The 18,544-nt window shown below is 44.7% G+C and overlaps 1 protein-coding gene across 1 annotated transcript; it reads left to right on the forward strand.

Moving 5' to 3' along the window:
• Positions 1 to 14,193: 14,193 nt before the first annotated feature.
• Positions 14,194 to 18,406, forward strand: POLR2I (RNA polymerase II subunit I). The gene is made up of 6 exons (XM_061597480.1): positions 14,194 to 14,370; positions 15,787 to 15,841; positions 16,193 to 16,266; positions 17,138 to 17,212; positions 17,474 to 17,525; positions 18,173 to 18,406. The coding sequence occupies exons 1-6, from the start codon at positions 14,312 to 14,314 to the stop codon at positions 18,233 to 18,235; spliced, it is 378 nt and encodes a 125-aa protein (XP_061453464.1). The 5' UTR covers positions 14,194 to 14,311; the 3' UTR covers positions 18,236 to 18,406.
• The last annotated feature ends 138 nt before the right edge of the window (positions 18,407 to 18,544 follow it).

The following is an 18,544-nucleotide window of genomic DNA, read 5'->3' on the forward strand; positions in this document are numbered from 1 at the left end:
GTTGAAGTGTGTGCGTTGTTGCGTGAAACAGCATACATTACGTTGGAGTTAAGATGAGCAAGAAACTTCTTCAGAGCATTAGATCATGTTAAGAGTCTTTATTAAGACATTACGGCCAAAGGCTTAAGAGTAAATACATGTAGAGTTTCTTCAGTCACCCCCTTCTGGTATATCTCTCTCCAAAGGTAAACACAGAAGACAACCTCTCAGTTCAGAGGCAATACACAGAAGACTCAGCTCAACACAGATAGCTGCTAGAACTTTTCCCAGTCTATCGCGATGGTTACCATAGCAACGGCCTTGGCTGTCCGTTCCCAGACTGGGCAAAGACATAACTCCCCCTAGCTACAGTTTTTCAGACTTGATGGAAAACAAACTCAGTGACAGTGCGGTTCAATGGTCAACAATCCCCCCTTTTTCCCATCATGTCTGTAACTCATTACAACAATAACAACAATACATTTCTCCAATACATCTTGCAATACAGCTTACATTTCAGTACAGTTCAGAACATCTCTGTACATTTAGCTAACACTTTATTCAATCAAACTTTGGCTGAACACATGTCATATATAACGTGTCAGGATCCATTTCAACCAGTTTGTGCATTCCAGGACTGGTCACTAATCCCACAGTGAATCTTTCAGGCGGTTTCAGGCACTAGGACTTTTGCTCTCTCTGCCCCCCCATTTGAGCTGGTACTTGGCACAGCCTGCGCAGGAGATTCCATTTCCTCAACCTTGCGTTTCTTCGATCTACGTTTCCCACAAATGAGCTCATTTAACGCATCCCTGAGAGGAATATGTGTGCCCTCCACCTTTATGTCTGGATTTGGCTTAAATGTTTGTGATTGTGTGTCATCTGACCCTGTAAGAATGACTGTTTCCCTTTGATCCCAAGGTTTTTCTGAGACTTTAATGCTTCTGCTCAGAATTAACTGCTGTGTTTCTGGCAACCAAACAGATTCTTGTTGTTCTCTGGGTGCAAGCTTGCCTCTTCTTTTTCTCTGTGGAATGTGTACCCGGCTGCTTTGCACTCTCTTAGGCATTAACCTGATTGCATTACATGAAGATTCCATGTGAGCAGTAAATACTGACTGTGTGCCTTTTACAGCTGTCTTTTTACAGCTCTGGCGGTCATTCCCTTTCCGCCCCATTAAACTCAAAGCATCAGCACACTTCACACCCATGGTCATTCTAAACTGCCCCTGTGTCATGAATCCCTGGCAGACAACTTTGCCTCTTCTCTGCACAAAACATTTCCCTCTATCAAATGTTACACAATACCCAGAATTCACCAGTTTTCTGACTGACAACATGTTATGATTCAGTTCTGGTACAAACAAACAATCTGACAGTATTCCCAACTTGTCAAATCTCACCAGACCTCGGGCTTCCACAATCTTTTGCGATCCATCAGCTAGTTGCACAAAATCCTGCACATTTTCTGAAGTGTAAAACAAACTTCTGTCTTTGATTAATATATGGCTCGCCCCGCTGTCAACAATCCAGTCAACAGGTCCTAAATCTTGAGACTTCTGTTTACAAACAAAGTTCACACTTCCCTGCTTCAAGCCTCCGTCCCTGGAGTTGCGCTTGACTGCACAGTCTCTTTGAAGATGCCCACGAGCCCCACAGGCATAACAAGACTTCAGCCGCTGCTTGTAATCCTGTTTGCTTTCGACAGCCTCCTTCTGCATGGCTCTCTGTGCCTTCTGCCTCCGCTGCCATTCCTGGACAAATCCTGCAACGCGTCCCACATCTGTTTAGCCGACGGCTCATCTCTCACACACATCAGTTGAGAATCCGATAGAGCCAAGATTATAAACGTCTGCGCCCTCTGATCTTTGCGCTTCCAGGCCGCGGTCAATACCGCCAGGGGTGGTCCATCTATAATGTCCCATAAATCCTCTTTTATCAGCAAAGCCCGCATCCTCGGCTTCCAGCTGCCATAATTCTTTTCCGTCAATCTTTCCATTGGCAAGCCTCCCCCAGACAGGTTTACAGCCATGTTGCTCACCTCTGTCTGGTACAATCAATCAAGCTGCCCTCTGGAACTCCGTCTGCCGTTCAGACCAGCAACTTACTCCCGTGTAATGCGCTGTGGATCTGGGCCCATAACCCTGTTGAAGTGTGTGCGTTGTTGCGTGAAACAGCATACATTACGTTGGAGTTAAGATGAGCAAGAAACTTCTTCAGAGCATTAGATCATGTTAAGAGTCTTTATTAAGACATTACGGCCAAAGGCTTAAGAGTAAATACGTGTAGAGTTTCTTCAGTCACCCCCTTCTGGTACATCTCTCTCCAAAGGTAAACACAGAAGACAACCTCTCAGTTCAGAGGCAATACACAGAAGACTCAGCTCAACACAGATAGCTGCTAGAACTTTTCCCAGTCTATCGCGATGGTTACCATAGCAACAGCCTTGGCTGTCCGTTCCCAGACTGGGCAAAGACATAACTCCCCCTAGCTACAGTTTTTCAGACTTGATGGAAAACAAACTCAGTGACAGTGCGGTTCAATGGTCAACAACCCTGGCCTGCAGTTAAAATGGCTAACTCCCAAAGCGTTATGGGGAATTCTTCCCCTTGACATCTTCCTTGTTAGCTTGCTAGCAAGCAGTTAAATCTTTGATGTTCTTTCATCACCGTGACTTGGTAATTTTTATTACACAGCTGTACCACCTTACAGTAATTTTGCACCTTCTTATCAGTGGAAGGGGCCTGGTTCCGTCAAGGCCGTAAAACTCCTTGCTTTGTTATGGGAAACCAAGAGGAGGCGCCAGGTGCTGTGGGAACATCGTTTTTTCATCCCTTTGATGAAAATGTTAATTGGTTAATTGTCTCCGGCTGGGAGGGAATTTTCCTCCATAAGAGGAGGCTCAGAACTCTGGGTTTGTGTCCCACTTCGGAGCACCACTTTGCCTATGGTGATGTTCTGTTGTGGCTCCATTTACATCTTGACTTGCAACTCCCTGAGGGGAAGAAGGCTATCCATTGAAAGATCCTATGCTCTTGTAAGTATAGCTAAGGCAGATAGCTTTGTTATTTTGATTTGTGCCAAGAAACTTTCCTTTACCTTTTTTACTAAGTACCTTACCTGTTTGGGTGTATGGTTTTAGGATTCAATTTGCTGCTACAAATTATTTGTGTGTACCTTTTTGCTTTTTGTAACCTTTTTATGCTTTGCTTATTTTCTTTTTAATAAACTTTAATTGCTTTAAACCAACGTGTGTTTATTCCAGAGAGAGGGGTCAGTTCCTAAATTCAGTCCTTGCCATTTGACCACAACTACCGTGTAACAGAGAAACGTTTTTACCTAAGACTTCAGAAGGGGCCAGGAGTGTATCTAGACTCTGGTCCTGAGAGGCTCAGGTGTTGTTTAAGTGGGCTCTGGGGTTCCCTTTGCCCCAGAGTAGCTAACCAGTTGAAGGGTGGTGGCAGTACTACCTTGCAGGGTTGGTGTTGACGTGCACAACCTTGGCAAACCAGGATTTGCTGGGATCAATTGCCCAAGGCCGGGGATTGACTCCTAGGACAGTGAGAGCAGATGGGGAAGAGCTCCCCACTTTCACTACACACCTGTTCTGCCGTTGAGGACTTTCTTGGGCAATTTCAATAGAAGAGTTGGGCGTGATTTTAATTTATGGCCAGAAACCATTAGAAAAGAACGAGTTGGCATTAGCAACCTGAATGGAATTCTACTTCTGATTAAATGTGCAGAGCATAATCTTGTTATCACAAACACACTTTCGCCAGAAAGATAAATTTAAAACATCATGGAAGCACCCTCGGTCGAAGCATTGGCATCTCCAGGATTACTTAATTGTCCGTGCCAGAGATCGTCGTGATGTACTCCTCACCAGGGCCATGACGAGTGCTGATGACTGCTGGACAGATCACCGATTAATTCGATCCACTATGGCCATTAATATTGTTCCTCAACGTAGGCTCCAAGGAAGAAAACCAAGGCGTAAAATGAACATCCACGCCCTTCAAGATCTCAAACAACTCTCAAGAAACATCTACCTACAGAACTCCCTGAAAAAGTTGAGGAACACTGGATTAAACTGAAGACTTCCATTTTTGCAGCATGTGAACAAACTATTGGATACCAAACTAAGAAACATCAGCACTGGTTTGATGAGAATGATAGTGAGATTGAACATATCATTGACAAGAAAAGGAAAGCCTTCCAGATATGGCAAAAAGACATTAACCGTGCTGCTAAGAAAAAAATCTATGCCACTGCAAAGGCTGAGGTCCAAAGAAGAACTAGAGAACTTAAGAACGCCTGGTGGATAAAGAAAGCTCAAGAAATTCAGCATTTTGCAGATGCTCATGATGCACGGGGCTTTTTTAATGCCACAAAGGCCACCTATGGACCAACAAATTATGGTACAAATCCCTTACATTCAATAGATGGTACCAAACTTCTAAAGGACAAAGAGTCTATTGCACTGCATTGGAAAGAGCATTACCACGACCTCCTTAATCGTAACTATTGTGGCTGATGAGGTCTTTTCGCAAATCCCACAACAAATGAGAGATGAGCTTGCAGTATCCCCTAATTTGGATGAAGTCAGTAAAGCCATTAATCAGATAAAGAATAACAAAGATAGTGGACCTGATGGGATTCCTGCTGAAGTCTTTAAAGAAGGTGGGCCTGAACTTACACAACTTCATAAGCTCATCGAAAAAATCTGGATGAGAGAGGAGATCCTGGAAGACTTTAGGGATGCCATAATTATCACTCTGTTCAAGAAGGGTGATAGAACAGATTGTGGGAACTACCAAGGCAACTTTCTTCTTGCTACCGCAGGTAAAATCCTTGCAAGGATCCTCGCAAATCACCTCCTACCTATCTCAGAAAACATCCTCCCTGAATTCCAAAATGGTTTCCGCCCTTCCAGGGGGACAATGGACATGATCTTCACTGCACAACAGCTTCAAGAAAAATGCAGGGAGCAAAACCAACCTCTGTATATGGCGTTTATTGATCTGACTAAGGCCTTTGATACTGTAAATCAAACTGCTCTCTGGACCATCCTTCTGAAAATTGGATGCCCTGATAAATTTGTGAATGTTTTGCGACTCCTCCGTGACAACATGACGGCAACAATTTTGGATAACAATGGCTCTCAAAGTGATCCATTCAAAATGGGATCAGACAACAAACAGGGATGTGTCATTGCTCCGACCTTATTTGCTATTTTTATCGCCATGATTCTACACCTTGTTGAGGGGAAACTTCCCACTGGCGTGGAAATCACATATCGAACAGATGGAAAGCTTTTTAATCTCAGTAGGCTGAAAGCAAAAAGTAAGGTAATTACAACCTCTGTCATAGAATTTCAATATGCCGATGATAATGTAGTCTCCGCACATTCAGAGGAAGATCTTCAAACTATCCTAAATGTCTTTGCAGAAGCATATGAAAAGCTTGGCCTCTCGCTTAACATCAAAAAAACCAAAGTGCTTCATCAGCAAGTGTGAACCAATTCCTCTGTAGCACCATCAATCCAGCTTAATGGTGCGACGCTGGAGAATGTCAATCACTTTTCTTATCTTGGCAGCCATCTCTCTGTAAAAGCTGATATCGACGCTGAAATTCAGCATCGTCTGAGCTCTGTGAGTGCCGCATTGTCCCGAATGAAGCATAGAGTGTTTGAGGATCGGGATATTCGAAGGGAGACCAACATGTTTATTTACAAAGCCATTGTGCTACCGACTTTACTGTACGCCTGCGAAACATTGACCATCTATAAACGCCACTCCCAACTTTTTGTCTCGGGAGGGGAGGGAAGTGCTCTGAAAATGGGGACTGTTCTTTCTAACCCCGTGTCATGGTCAGATCACTACCTGGTGAATATAGACCTCTCAATGCCACACACCCTCCGCAGGGGACAAGGACCTATTGGGATGGTCCGCCCCAGACACCTGATGGATCCTACAGGATTCCTGAATGCGCTGGGAGATTTGGAGCCGGCTGAAGGGCGCCCGGTCGAAACCCTGGTGATGGAGTGGAACAGGGACATCACTAGGGCAGTAGACCGGGTGGCTCCAAAACGTCCTCTCCCCCTGAATAGAACTCAGATAGCACCCTGGTATACACCACAGCTCCGGGGTCTGAGACAGGAGGTGAGACGACTAGAGCGCCGGTGGCGGAAATCTCGTTCTGAAGACAATCGGACACTGGTTAGAGCAGCAATAGCTGCCTACCAGGTGGCAACAAAGGCAACAAAGAGGGAATTTTTTGCTGCCTCTATAGCATCCGCAGAGTGTTGTCCCAGGAGGTTGTTCCAAGTGGTCCGAAACCTGGTCGGTCCAGTTGTTCAGGAACCCATGGAGCACTCTAAAGCCTCCTGTGACATATTTGCTAAACACTTTGCCGATAAAATCGAGCGCCTGAAGAGCACGATTCCGTACGCCGTGGACACAAGAAGTGAGCCAGGGTCGGCTAGTTGCATTCCGGTCCGGTGGGATTGGTTTCAGCCTCTTCTTTCTGAGGACGTGGACAAGGTGCTCTCTACTGTGAAGCCAACCACCTGTCTGTTGGATCCTTGCCCTTCATGGCTTATTATGAACTGTAAAGAGAGACTGAGCGAAAGGATCAAGGCAGTGCTAAATGCATCCTTGGAAGAGGGTACAATGCCATTAGCCCTCAAGGAGGCAGTAATAAAGCCCATCTTGAAAAAGTCTTCCTTGGATCCCCAAGAGTTAAATAACTTCCGCCCAGTCTCTAATTTACCGTTCTTGGGCAAGGTGATTGAACGAGTGGTGGCCAAACAGTTACAGACACACTTGGATGAAGCAGATTATCTAGATCCATTCCAATCGGGCTTTAGGACTGGACATGGAACTGAAACAGCCTTGGTCACCCTAGTGGATGATATGAGGAGGGCGTTGGATAGGGGAGAATATACCTTCCTCGTCCTCCTGGATCCCTCAGCGGCTTTCGATACCATCGACCACGGTATCCTTTTAGATCGCCTGGTGGGACTGGGAATAGGGGGCACCGTTCTACGGTGGCTCCATTCCTATCTCTCAGACAGATATAAACGGGTGGCATTGGGGGATGAGGTTTCAGACCCTTGGCCTCTCAATTGTGGAGTGCCACAGGGTTCTATCCTCTCCCCCATGCTATTTAACATCTATGTAAAGCCGCTGGGGGCCATCATCAGGAGATTTGGGCTGCAGTGCCACCAATATGCAGATGACACTCAGCTCTATCTCTCATTTAAGTCCTCACCAGAGTTGGCTGTGGACACCATGTCCAAGTGCCTGGAATCCGTAAGTGAATGGATGGGAAGGGATAGGCTGAAGCTAAACCCCAACAAGACCGAGGTGTTGCTCGTGGGAGACAAGAGAAGGTTAGGAGAAATAGACCTGGTGTTTAATGGGGTAAGATTACCCCTGAAAGACCAGGTCCGCAGCCTCGGGGTCATTCTTGACTCCCAACTGTCCATGGAGGCTCAGGTTTCAGCAGTGAGCCGGGCAGCTTGGTATCAATTACATCTGATAAGGAGGCTGCAACCCTACCTTCCTGTTCATCTGCTCCCATGGGTGATACATGCCCTGGTCTCCTCCCGCTTAGACTACTGTAATGCGCTCTACGTGGGGTTACCCTTGAAAACGGTCCGGAAATTACAACTGATACAGAATGCGGCGGCACGATTGATTAAGAACAGCCGTCGCCGTGATCATATCACTCCGGTGTTAGTAGATCTACACTGGCTACCAGTTGTTTACCGGGCCCAATTCAAGGTGTTGGTGTTGACCTATAAAGCCCTATATGGTTTTGGCCCAGTTTATCTGAAGGAGCGCCTCCAGCATCACTAATTATGCCGCCTGACGAGATCAGCCACACAAGACCTTCTCTCAGTCCCACCAGTTAAAATAGCGAGGCTGGTGCGGACTAGAGAGAGAGCATTCTCGACTGTGGCCCCCACCCTGTGGAATTCCCTTCCTTTCGACCTTCGCCATGCCCCCTCCCTGATAGGTTTCCGCCGAGCCTTGAAGACCTGGCTGTTCAGGCAGGCCTACGGGATCCCTGGGGTGGGTTAGCTTTTAATACTGTTATTAATCAGAATTGTAGTGTTTAGTTTAATTATTGATTGTGGCCCTCATTGTTTTATATTGTATTTTATTGTATTGATGTACGTTGCCTAGAGTGGCTGTTAATTCGGCCAGATAGGCGACTCATAAATAAAATATTATTATTATTATTATTATTATTATTATTGAAAGATTCCACCAATGCTGCTTCCAGAAAATTCTGCAAATTACTTGGGAAGATAGGCAGACTAATGTTAGCGTATTGGAAGAAGCAAAGACCACCAGTGTTGAAACAATGATCCTCCAACATCAACTTTGCTGGACCAGCCATGTTGTTCGAATGCCTGATCACCGTCTTCCAAAGCAGCTACTCAAGGATGGAAAACAGAATATCGGTGGACAGCAAAAGAGGTTTAAAGATGTTCTCAAAGCTAATCTAAAAAAATGTAACATAAGCATTGAGAACTGGGAAGTCTTGGCCCATGAGTGTCCCAATTGGAGGTCGGCCATTATCAAAGGTGCTATGGACTTTGAAGAAGCACGAGTACAGGGCGAAAGGGACAAACGAGCTAAGCGGAAGGCACGTCAAGCAAATCCTCATCGCGACCATCTTCCATCTGGAAACTTATGTCCTCACTGTGGGAGGCTGTGTGGATCCAGAATTGGCCTCCACAGTCATTTACGGACCCACCGTTAAAGACCTTACAGGTGGGCCCTGCTTATATGGTAGGTTCCATTCCGGACCCCCGCTGTAAAGCGGAAATCGCCGTAAAGCGGAACCCCATTCACTATAATGGGCCAAAAATGGCGCAAAACATCGCAAAACATCGCAAAAGAGCAAAAAATACATTTAAAATTGAAAATGAAAGCCGCAGCATCAGCAGAACGCCTTAAAGCGGAACGCCGTAAAGCGGGGCCCTACTGTGTCTTGGAAGACAATCTTACTCGGCCATGAGTGATCGCCAGTGACAGGAGGCATCCTAAAGCCATGGTGCAAGGAGCCAGCCTCTCTGTGTGTCTCCAGTTCTCAGCCTTTCTTCAGACTCAACTAAAAAAAACACAAGCCTCTCTCAGGCCCCAGGAAGGGGGCTTCTCCTGAAGAGTTTCAATGACAAAAGGATTTCCCTGGCCCATTTGCTAGTTAATGGGCACCTGACAGACCCATTGGACCACCTGGCCACTCTATTAGATTTAACAAAGGAGACTCATCTGACCATTGGAGCAGGTTTCTCTGCTGCAGAGCCCACCTCAGAGAACACCTTAACCACTACACCACACTGGCTGCCTGAGGTACCTTCCTTATACTTTATTTACAAGCAACCACAATGATCTCCCCTCTAAATATTTAAACTAAAATCTTATATCACCCAACTCCTTTACCATTTAAATGTAATAGATCACACTTAACTATCTACATCACACTTAAACTTCTAATATATCTCTAGCTCTTCATCCTCCTGGAGACCCCTCTTGAATGTAAGATATGAAAACCTAGAAACCTTTATTATTCAAATTGTACATCATTGACACCAATAGATTGGAGCAAAGCTCACATTCACCTTGATCTTAAGAACCTGTTTATGACACACACTTCAGACAATCAGTGTTAGTTCTCTGTTCTTGTGGTAAGCACAGGATGTCATGTGGTTTTGTGACCTTTTGCCCCAACAATGGCACTCTCTTACAAATCTTACTAAGGGGGTGAGTTTTACTAACTCTCTCATGTCAAACCAGAGTTCCCCAAAGATCGTTGTTATGGGCCCTTAAACTTTCCAGTCTTCTAGACTCCAACAGTGTGTATCTGCAATGCTTAGGATTGTTATTAGTTCTTTCACCATCACTACAAATGCATGTACACCATACACTTAAAGTACACTATTTCCCCCAAATATCCTAGAAACTGTCATTTGCCCTTCAAATAACTACAGTTCCCAGCACCCATAACAAACAAGCAAACAAACCACCTCTGAATACCTCTTACCATGAAAACCCTATCAATATAACCACAAAAGATTCATAGGGTCACCATAAGTTGAAATCAACTTGAAGGCATATATACAACAACAGATGCATATACACCATACACTTAAAGTACATTATTTCCCCCATAGAATCCTAGAAACTGTAGTTTGCTCTTCAAATAACTACAATTCCCAGCACCCATAACAAACTATAGTTTTCAAGATTCTTTGGGGAAATCATGTGATTTACATGTAGTGTGTTTACACAGCCTACGCTCTCCAAGCCAGGAAAAAATCCATATGCCATTTCCACGAGGCCTAATAGCTTGCAGCTGCTGTGAAAGATGTAAGACTCCAAAAGAGTGCCAGCCCTGAATAGAAGCCATAATACTCCCGGGCAGATGACGTCATTGTAATGACCACATAAATGTCTCCCTGGCCTGGCGACATCATCAGTCTGTTTCTGTGGAGGCAAGTAAATTGGCACAATGAGGTGAATTTGTATATGCTACCCGTCCCCATAAGAGCCAGTGTGGTGTTAAGGTGTTGGACTACGACCTGGGAGACCAGGGTTCGAATCCCCCTATAGCCATGAAGCTCACTGAGTGACCTTCTCAGCCTCATGAAAACCCTATTCATAGGGTCGCCATAAGTCGGAATCGACTTGAAGGCAGTACATACATAGATACCCATCCAGTGGTGTCACTAGGGGGTGCGGGGGGTGCGGACTGCACCAGGTGACACCATCAGAGGGGGGTGACTCTCAGCTTTAATTTTTTTAAAAAATTAAGTTTCTAGGTGGTCCGGTTCTTGAGATATACATAAAAATGTCAGCCGCCCCCAGTGGTGTCACCAGGGGTGTGTGGGGGGTGCAGACCACACCAGGTGACACCATCAGAGGGGGTGATTCTCAGCTTTAATTTAAAAAAAAACATTTCTATGTGGTCCAGTTCTCGAGATATACATAAAAACGTCATCCGCCCCATTAAATCTTTTTTTAAACTACTGTATAGCACTTTGTAGCTTTAACCCCGGCCGTTCAGGATTGCAGCCAATCAGTGAAGTGTTTGTTTGACCTGTGGCAGTGTCTAGTAAACCTCATTGCAAGGCCAGAAAATGGTGGTTCCCCCTCCCCCCGTTTATCTGAAAATCTCATAAATTGGGTAAGTATATATATTTCAGTTTTTTCCCCTCTTGTGTGTAGGAGTCAGATCCTGGGCAGTGTTTCCAAAACCTTCCCAATACTTGCTTTTGTGGGGGTAAAAGCTTTGCTAATCCCATATCTCCAGAGTAAATCCTATTGAATTCAATAGGATTTACTTTTGAGTAGACATGGTTATGAATGTGCTGAAAATCAATGGGACTGAATTGAATGTAAAAAAGAATTGTGTTTGTGTTGTCTTTCTGTCCCCCCCTCCTCCAGTCCTATTTTAAAGCAAGTAGGCAGGACTTACTTAGGTATTACAGTTTTTATTCTGTAGGAAACTAATACTGATTTTTTAAAAACTAATACTGATTTTTCTGCAATGACCAACTGGTTTGACAATAAACTATTATATGGGCTGTATGTATTTATACATCTGCAGTGTGTGTGTGTAGTCTTTCCAACAACCCTGTGAGGTAGGGTTGGAAACCAAGGCAGCTCACAACAAGAAATAAAGCCATTTAAAATCCAATAACCACAAAGCAAGAATAAACAGTTGGAAAACAGCCTAAAGAGGCATGATTCTGAATTTTGGGTTGGGTGAATGAAGTTTATTTATTTATTATTTGATTTATATCCCGCCCTTCCTCCCAGTAGGAGCCCAGGGCGGCAAACAAAAGCACTAAAAGCACTTTAAAACATCATAAAAACAGACTTTAAAATATATTAAAACATCTTTGAAAATAATTTTGAAAAGCTTAAAAAAACATTTTTTTAAATAAAAGAAAAGGCTTAAAAACATATTAAAAAGCAATTCCAACACAGACTCAGACTTGGATAAGGTCTCAACTTAAAAGAACAAGTTGAAAGAACAAGTTCCGTATCACTTGAGGTTGTAGTTCTCTGCACACTTCCCAGTTTCAGTAAGCCCCATTGAATACATTGGGACTTGCTTCTGAGTAAACAAACATCGGATTGCACTATAAATATATTTAAAGATTGTGTAATTCATAAACATATTTGAGAGTCATGTTTATATAAATATTTCTTCATACTGTGTCCCAATAAGTATTTGATTTCACACTATGGTTGTAGATGATTTTTTCCTCTACATTTTAAGTGTGCCCTTCTTCCTGGGGGTGGTCATGGTTCTCTGTTGTTTTCATCCTGAGGGGAGGATAGGCTGAGAGATGGTGAGTAGCACATTTAAGGTCTTTTCACCCCCCCTTTTTATTATTTGTATTTATTTTATATTTCTCCAATATCTTCCCCTGGCTGTTTTTATGTATTTTAAATATTTTTAGATTAAATAAATAGGAAATCATAATTGTGAACCTCCCTAAAAGCAATTTACCTATCCTTATGTTTTGGCAAAGTGATGGTGTGAAGGCCTGCTGGTAGAACAAGAGACCATGTTTGAGGCATGTTAGAAGGTGTTTGAGGACTTTGTCACACATTACTTTTTGAGACCTGTAGGTTCATGTTGGAAAGAACACGTGCACGTATTGAATGGTGGCTTGGGTGCTGTTTTTTCAGTCTATGCTGCATGCGTAGGGAAGGTGATACATCATCTGGCAGCTAGCTTCATAACGTGAGAATGAAAAACATTTGGATCACCATTCACTTGTTTACTTTTCTCCCTATTGAGACCACTTCATATATTACTTTTTCATACACAGAAATTTAATCTTTGTATAGGAAAAAGTATTTTGTAAAATATGAAGGACAGTGGCTGCCCAGTCAGTATAACCACTGTACAAGATCTACTCAGCCACTGTAATTATTACCTTTTTGTTTTGAGTGCCCTTTTGTCTGGGTCTTGGTTCAGGTGTGTATCCAACTTTGATGTGCTTATGGAAGGGGTGTGCAAGTAGTGCCCCCCCCCCAAGTGTGGAGGCTTGGACAAACATTGTGTTATGGAAAACCAAAGTCTGTGTGAAAGTACATATTTGGGAATGCCATCAGTGTAATCCTAAACACACTTAATAAATAATGTCAAACTTGCACGTCACAAAATATATTACGGTCATGTCCATAAGTACCAGGAGGGTAGTCACCCAGGGGATCTTAGTCCCTCTGCTTTTTTGGGAGCAGGGTCCCTATGTCTCCAAGCATCCTACAGTCAGCATGAAAAGGGAGTGTGTTAGTCACTGAGAAGAGTCTTCTAATATGCTTCCTTGCCTTTTCTGCAGATTGGAGCCAATCAGAGTGAAAGGAGGTGAGTCAGCCACTGAGAAGACTCTTCTCAGTTGCTAACGCTCTCCACTTTCATGCTGATTGGCTCCTAGAGATGTTTGTTGTGAGAGAATCCATTAACAAAGATCTCATTCTTAATCCAGGAGCAAAAAAGGGTGTACGTGGCTGTAACTATCATGAAGGGACCCTGCAGCTCTGAATTTTCTACTAAACAACTGATAAATACCTATGTAACTTTGTGTCTGGAGACTTATTATTAAGAATCACTTTCCATAATTGTAAGGAGGTGTGTCCACACGCATGCATCCCAGGCACCAAAATGAGGGGCGAGAGCAGCATAGGGACATAAGCAGGTGTCTTATACCAGGGGTTCCCAAACTTTTCTTCTACATAGACCACTTGAAAATTGCTGAGGGTCTGAAAGTATCTGAAAATTTACTATGGGCATATGCAAGATAATTAACTCCCATTAGTAATAAGAGCAAGAATTTGGGCTGTGCGTATGATACTGTAATTTAAAGGTGTAATTTTAATTTGCTAGTTGTTTATGTCACTGCTATTGCCATAACATTCAGTGATATATGGGAATTACGATTTATGAGTAACAGTACAAAAAACACTACTAAGGATTCTGTATGGTCTGATACGGGAGGAGGTCCATGGGGGTGACACCATGAGTTACCGCACGAGGTGACACCAACCCTAGTGACGCCACTGTACCCGTCCCCATTAACCTCCCTGCGCCGCCTCACTCTCCCCCAGCGACAGCCGGAACGGCCGCATTCGAATCTATCGTGGCCTCTGACGGCCGCCGTAGCAAAGTGGTGTGGGGTCCATACATAGTAGCAGGAGCGCCTGCGCAGTCGTCGACAGCAAAGCAAAGCCCAAGACTGGAAAACCCGCTGCCCGATTCGCGCCTGCGCACTCCCGCCGAGTTCAGGCCGGGCGGTTGCCATGGAGTCGGAAGGGGCCTACGAGCCAGGCTTCGTGGGGATCCGGTTCTGCCAGGAATGGTGAGGCCCCGGACGAGGCCGGGCTGTCGCTGAAGGGTTGCAGGGGAGCGGGGCGAGGCTATTGGAGCCATGGCGGGGGCTTATTCCCCGTCTCTCCCCCGCACCCACAAAACCCTTCAGCGAGCGCGCCTTACCTCGCCTTGACTGAGCAAGGGCGGCTGTAAAGAAAGCCATTGCTAAACAGTCAGGGACTGTGGTGGGTGTCAGCACCCAGCAAGCAGATCAGGTGTTAGAGAAGTTGAACTTGGTGAAATACGATTATTACTATTATGATTACTGTTCTAGTGGTCAGGGATGGGGCTTTGCATGCAGAAGGCCACAGGTTCAAGTAGGGTTGGGAAAAGACTCCTTGCTTGAAATCCTAGAGAGCTGCTGCCAGTCAGTGTAGACAAGACTGAGCTAGATGGGCCAATGGTCTGACTCAGTACAAGGCAGCCTCCTTGCTTCCTATCTTAGGAACAACAACACTACCAATGAGCCTTCTAAACTGAGATCTTTATTCCTGTTGGTGCCTGTATTGGATTTGAATGGATGTGCTGCTGCTATTTAAAGTGATACATACCTTTTCTTAAAAAAATAGGCTATATATGCAATTATTTTAACAGTTATAGTATCATAAATTGCTTCAGGATGCCTCATGAGAAGCAATTCATAAATGAAATAGATGATAAATTATGTCAGGATGCTAATGACGATGATACTGTTACACATACACTTGCCCTGTCTGTCTCCTCTGACTGGTCACTGGATTATTCATTTGGGAAAGTGTTTTTCAAAAAGCACAATCCTATACACGTCTGCTCAGAAGCAAGCAGTATAAATCCAACCTACTCCCAGCTGAGGGTGTAGAGGAATGCTGCCCATTTACTCGAAGTGAATCCCTTTGAACTAAGTGGGCAGCCATGTATTGGATTGCATGGCTAAAGTCTGAAAAGTTGCCAGGTTGCACTAAGTTGGCCTGGTTTGCACTACAGGATAAGTGAAACGGCAGCTTACTAGATAATGTGGGCTACTAGAGAGGAGCTTGCAGCCACTTAGTTCCTCCCTTGTCGTTTTTGCTCTAGCACCATGCTGACCTAAGCCAAGGCTTGACTTAGCTTGTCATCTGAACCAGGACCTGCGGACCAGGGAGGAGCAAAGCAGCTGCAATTCCTCTCTGGGACCCTACGAGTTCCCAGTAAGCCATAATTTGGCCTACCATGTCATGCAAACCAGGTCATTCTCTGGGACCGTTGTGGATACTTAAAAAAAAAAGTGCTCTTTTCCAACATTTTAAAAATGCCAAGACTCTGATTGCTTGTGTCACACACCCATGTTTTTTTTATTTGTTTGTTTAATTGCATTGCATCCCACCTTACTCCAAGCAGCTCACTCATCTCTTTCTTCCTGGTCTCTCTCTCTCTGATTATTTAACAGCAACAACATGTTGTACCCCAAAGAAGACAAAGAGAACAGGATTCTTCTCTATGCAGTGAGTGTAAAGTGGTAATATTCGCCATCGGATAGACGGTCTCTGAATGTGGAGTTTCACTTTGGGCCATTGTGGCGTATCAGTTATGACTTGTGGCATCCTTTTGCAGCCCAGCTGCCTAAGAAAGACTTTCTACTGGGAAATGGATGAGCTCTGCCATTTTGCTACTGTGCTTGCTAGCTTAGAGTTGCAGACCTTGGGAGGCAGGTTCAGCTCACCTTTTGAGATTGCTGGGCATGGATCACTGATGTCCAGGCAGTTTCTCTCTCTAGGCATCAGTCTTTGCATACTGCTCTGGTCCAGCCTTGATAGGAGCTCGAACACGTGGCTCTCTGTCTTTGCTCCCTGCAGTGCCGTAACTGTGACTACCAGCAAGAGGCTGACAACAGCTGCATCTATGTCAATAAGATCACGCATGAAGTTGAGTAAGTATTGACCGCTGTTTCAAGTGGCACAGAAGACAGTGCTGGGCTGTGGTGATCTTTTCATCCCGTTGCAAAGAGCAGGTGTAAGAGGACCCAATTCCGATCGGGACCAGGGGGCAAAGGGTTAAAGCCCCCTCTCCCTGCACCGTGTTCCTGATGTGGCATGGGGACCCCCCAAAACAGCAGCTCATCACCAAACTATGGGATGTGGGAAAGGACTGTAGCGCAGCGGTGGAGCACCTGTTGTGCACGCAGAAGGTGCCTGCTTAAATCCCTAACATCTCCAGGGAGGCCTGTGAATGTCCCCTGTCTGCAGCCCTGGAAGGACACTGCCAGTTTACGGTGACAGTTCTGAGTCAGATGGACCAAGAGCATGACTCTGACTGAAGCAGCTTCCAATATTCCTGTGGAAAAAATCAAGACTAATTTTACTCTTAAGTACATGGGCATGGTCAGACAAGTGAAACGTGGAAAGCTTACTTGGAACTGTAGTTGATCGCACACTGAACATGACTCAGCAATGAGATGTAGATTTTACACCACATCATTAGAAGCATAGGATCCAAGACAGGTGCCGGGTGGGGAGTGGGTGAGAAAGGCTTTTTTTAAAAAAGGCAGTAGAAAAACAGCTAGGTGCCAATTAGGAGGGCAAGTGCAAAAGAGCTAGAGGAGTGAGGGAGGGCTGGGTTTTTATGGTAACAGATTGGCATTTATTAGATAATGGTTGTTAAGTGCATTTTCACCTTGGGCTGTTGTGTCTGTGTGTGGGGTAAGCTGCTACAATCTGTGTGTGGTAAATGGCTAAAAGTTGACAATCTTTTTTTTGAGAGAGAGAACTAATGTTTAAACATCTATAAAAAATTTATTTCAGTGAATTAACCCAGATCATTGCTGACGTTTCTCAGGATCCAACTCTGCCCCGAACAGAGGACCACCCCTGTCAAAAGTGAGTATGGAGTTATTGCCATTTTTGTTTGAACAGTTTGACAAATGCACTTAGCGTACAACAGTCTCGGACAAGGCTTAAAAGGCCATTGGAGGAGGCCAGCCTTCCCCAACCTGGTGCCTCCAGACATTTTGGACTACAACTCCCCCCAGCCCCAGCCAGTGCAAAATGTCTGCGGGGCAAGTGCCAGGTTAGGGCATTTCTTGACTTGTTTCAGGATCTGCCTGCCTCATAATCAGGTCTTTTTACTTTGTCTTCCAGGTGTGGCCACAAGGAAGCCGTGTTTTTCCAGTCTCACAGTGCAAGGGCTGAGGTGAGGAGACTTGTTCCTAGCTTTGAGGCAACTAATGATTTGTAATTACTGGCAACATCCCTCTCACATGTTTTCAGCAAGAACCCCCCTATCCCCTTGCATCGTATCCTGTAGGTTTCCCCCTACATCAAACTCTTGAGGAGCAGAACCTTCAAGTAGCAGAATTTCAGCTGGCTCCTTTGACTCCCACCTAATTTGCATGTCTGTTTTCCATTGGTTGTGCTACTCACTGTTCAAATGTCTCACTGACAAGTCTCTTCAAACCAGCTGAGTGATTTACATGGAGTTCGGAGTCTCTTTAGCTCTAAAACAAAGAAAGGGTGTGTGTCTCAACCAACGTTAAAAGACAGTCAAGCTTGCCAAAAAACAACCACCACCCTTTCAGGTTTCTTCTCTCAAAGGGTGTTCCCAGTGCAAAACAATTTGTGGCTCTGTGGTGAGGACAGCTCAAACAAAACAGCATTAGGTGTGCTGCAGGTATAATGGAGATCTTTCTAGAACTCTTGACTTTTCAGGATTAGGGTCTATAGTAGTTTGAGAAAGGCTTCTGGTTCTGTGCCTTATTTCCCAAATGTCTTGATGATCACCAGGCCAAGGACTGTTAGATGCATGAGATACCAGTCTCATCCCTCCCCTCTCTGTTTTAGGATGCCATGCGACTCTACTATGTCTGCACAGCCCCACACTGTGGTCACCGTTGGACGGAGTGAAGTGTTTGGAGACATCAAGCCCCTCCATCAGTTCTGTTTAGCTCTTACCCCCCCCATTCCTCTCCTTTTTGGAAATTGCCAGATGATTTAACTACTGCCTTTCCATGTTTGAGTTGGGTTGCCTTTCTGTTTTTGACACTGTTAATAACAATGGTTAATATTTGTACAAAAGTCTCAGAGTTGTGCTTTCCTAAGCCCTCCTGCATGGGCCAGCCAGGGTTATCATATTTTCATAGAGTTAAAGTAGCGGGGCAAAAGATTTGCATCATGTAGGCTTCAGGCTGTGTGCAATATGGAAGGGCCTCTGAG

The sequence above is a fragment of the Rhineura floridana genome, chromosome 15 (genome assembly GCF_030035675.1).
Source record: "Rhineura floridana isolate rRhiFlo1 chromosome 15, rRhiFlo1.hap2, whole genome shotgun sequence".
Classification (NCBI taxonomy): domain Eukaryota; kingdom Metazoa; phylum Chordata; class Lepidosauria; order Squamata; family Rhineuridae; genus Rhineura; species Rhineura floridana.

Excerpts from the sequence above, each read along its gene's own strand:
- POLR2I (XM_061597480.1), top strand. The coding sequence starts at position 14,312 with ATGGAGTCGGAAGGGGCCTACGAGCCAGGCTTCGTGGGGATCCGGTTC. Across the intron at positions 15,842-16,192 it reads ACAGGATTCTTCTCTATGCA|TGCCGTAACTGTGACTACCA; the intron begins GTGAGTGTAAAG and ends TGCTCCCTGCAG. Across the intron at positions 17,213-17,473 it reads GAGGACCACCCCTGTCAAAA|GTGTGGCCACAAGGAAGCCG; the intron begins GTGAGTATGGAG and ends TTTGTCTTCCAG.